The sequence below is a fragment of the Octodon degus genome, unplaced genomic scaffold (assembly GCF_000260255.1).
Source record: "Octodon degus isolate 3935 unplaced genomic scaffold, OctDeg1.0 scaffold00016, whole genome shotgun sequence".
NCBI lineage: Eukaryota > Metazoa > Chordata > Mammalia > Rodentia > Octodontidae > Octodon > Octodon degus.
Window position 1 is genome coordinate 6796353 of NW_004524592.1, and position 3212 is coordinate 6799564.

Here is a 3212-nt window from a genome sequence, read left to right on the forward strand (position 1 = left end):
CAAAAGATTGTCAATTATCTTGAATTTTTCTTCTTTACCTTGCCCTACTATTGATTTTTAAAGTTATTCCTTCAAACTCCAGGAAACAGTATTCCTGAGAATACATCTTGTGGTAGTCGTATGCACATACACATGGGTAGTTTAGCCATTACACATAAACATGTAACACATTACACTCAACATGTTTAAGGATATCTTAAATGGAACAGATGCACACATTTGCAAATCTTAGTAGTCCCTGTCTGAAAACATTCCCACTCTATAAGGCCTTGCTTCTCAGAGTGGAAGCTTTTCTTTCGTTCGTTCGTTTGTTCTTTTTTTTTTCTTTCTTTCTTTCTTCTTTTTCTGCTTTTAATCATTTATCTATTTGTTTGTTTTTTTTTTTTTTTTTTTGCAAAGTACAGTATTACTTATTGAAAAAGTTTAACAGACATCCATACACTAGAATGAAGGAGTCAGTCTAAAGGGTAGACAGACCAGCGAAATCATGTTCAAAACAGCCCAGTACATCTTGGATATTTAACAATGTTTTTCGCCTCTTTATAAATATTTGATATAGAGAAAGGATTTGAATTAAGAAACTGTCATAGCACACACATAGAGACTCATGTAGCCCAGACAATTGTATTACCAAACATAAGGCCTCTAATGCTAATTGAGCAGCATAATTTTTAACAGGAAAATAGCAAAACCAGAAAACCACTTACATTTCTACTTTTGCACTTGAAAATTCAGCACTAAGTATAAATGACATGAAAATGTTATAAAACACAAAAGAGGCTATTTATCCCCTTAATTTTTGAATTTTAAAATTCAAATCTTACTCTTTTTATCATTAACTTACTGATATTTTTCATTCTCTTAATGAAAGGGACTATAACCCCAAGTTATATTTGAAATTGTAAGTCACAATATAAACAGCGCCTACCTAATAATTTTTTTTTTTTTTTGAGACAGGGTCTCACTATGTAGTTCAGGCTGGCCTTGAACTTGCTATGTAGCTCAGCCTGGCCTTGAGCTTATGGCAGTCCCTGTGCCTCAGCCTTCCAAGTGCTTGGATTACAGTCATCTGCCACCATGCCCAGCCCTATAAGCAACTCTAACAAAAAATAATTTTGCTTTATGATTATGGTAGGTTTAGTCAGGATCCTCTGACTAAACACGTACATTTCACAGCCATTAAAGTGAAAGTTTAACCATGTAGAATATATTTTAAAATCATCTCACTGTAATCAAAGTCTTAGTTTAACTTTTACTTAAAGACTGGAAAACATACATACACGCACACACCACAACCATACCAATTTAGGTAAATTTATAGTAGTTACATAACAGTTTTCTAAAGTAAACTGTTAAAACCTTGAACATTTATTTTGGACTACATGATGCCCAGCCCTTCAATAATCTACTAAATATTGGCCTCACAGGCCTTATAAATCTTACTCTTCTTGAAGTAATTGAGCTTCAAGTTAAAGGCCTATTTGTAAGATATACAAGCTTGCTATGTCTATGAAGAAACTGCTTACTGTATATTTTTTCCTCATAAACATAAATGCCCCCAGGATCGTAAGAATATTTTTACTACTGAGAGAGAGTTAATTTTTTCAACCAATTCTACCACTAACTTTAATATATGAAAATATGTCCTCAAGGACAGGCACAGATCTGGAGAGAAATAATCACATTTCCCATTAAATCCTAATGTTGGCATTGATGTAGTCAGGACTAGAAGTATCATCTCTTTCAAGCTATTGTATTTACATTTAGTTTTATACTTGTATATATATATATCTAGGTTCTTGTTACTTTGGACTTATGTCTGGGCATTTCTAGCATATTTTCTGTCTAGTGGTTGATTATGAAATGAAGTGATTTTATGGCATTAGCATTTTGATTTACAACATGCAGTCCAAACAATTGAAAAATAAATTCTGAAAAGTCCATAGCTCAAAATAGCATATTTTTTGTCCTCCTAAATGGTTGTATTATTGACCCAAACACAAATGGCTGAAGGCTTGTTATTTAGTCTTACCAAACTAATATTTTCTTTATTGTTTTTATGTAAATTGCTACTTATATAGACACCTAATTTAAAATTTTTGAAACTATAAAAATAAACATTTGCATGAGATGTATGTGAGCAGCCTCAAAAATTGCATTCTTTTTAGAATATATTACTTGTCAATATTTCCATGAAAGCAGCACTTTAGTAGTATATATTTTAACTGCGCAAGGCTTATTAAATCATAATGTGCAATGCAATGGCTCTTTCCCTTTACTTCTCCCTGGTTTTTATGGACCAACTAAATCCTTCACCAACTAAATCCTTCTAGCCATTGATTGTTAAGACGTTTGTGAAACATCAGATGTACTGGCAACAAAATCTCTTCAGATTGTGCCTTCCGTTGCATGTAAAATGCTATTTTGTAAGTCATTTTTTCAAGCAGAAGTATGAAGCTTTCAGCGGCGATCCTTCCCACGTCTTTCTCCTCCTGTAGTGCTCACAAGAGGCACATCTAAACATGAGACTCATCGAGAGTCACATCCACCTCCCCCAGCTCAGAGGGAGTGCAAGGGAACTGGCAGGACAGCAGGGGGTTCTCCGTGCCATTTTCCTCACTGATGTGAAGGACAGTGTCTCCATGCTGTAGGAGGCTGGACGTCTCAAGGCCTGTGAAGTCATCAGGGTCTGAGAGCTGAGTAGGGAGGGGACTGTGTGCGGCAGCAACTTGTGCTTCTGTTTCCTCCTTCTTTTCTCCTTCAGCAGAGAAGGGCTCTCTCTGTGATCAAAAGGGTCACAGTGTCATTCACAGACAGGACAGGTAGCATGCTACCAAAATGTACTATGTAGCTTTTAACTGGACATGGAACCAGAAGGCTAGTCTTCCTCTTAGTCTTCGTTAGAGGTAAAATCTCACACAGACCTTTCTAGCTTTCTAGGCCTCAGTTGTTGTATGTGCTGCTGGGTATTGAGTCCAGGACATCTGGCACACTATACCAGTACAGTACTGCTAAGCTACATCTCTGTCCCTTTTTAAAATTTGCTACTTTCGCTTAATTCAATGAGAAGAAAGAGGTGTACTAACAGTGTTTGGACAGAATATCCTATAGGCTTCTTGTACTATGGATAACCACTAAGAAGATAACAATGTACAGTGTATTGACTATCAAAACTGTCCTCTTAATCAGCTGTGAAACTGTCTCATTCATAT

At 35.7% G+C, this 3212-nt stretch overlaps 1 protein-coding gene across 1 annotated transcript in view; it reads right to left on the reverse strand.

Annotated features, from left to right (window-relative positions):
* Nucleotides 1-1805: 1805 nt before the first annotated feature.
* Unc80 (unc-80 homolog, NALCN channel complex subunit) overlaps nucleotides 1806-3212 on the reverse strand; it is a 270597-nt gene continuing 269190 nt past the window's right edge. Inside the window, exon 63 of the mRNA XM_004626714.2 lies at nucleotides 1806-2780. Coding sequence (XP_004626771.1) covers nucleotides 2517-2780 — 264 coding nt within the window. The 3' untranslated portion in view covers nucleotides 1806-2516. The remainder of the gene's footprint in view (nucleotides 2781-3212) is intronic.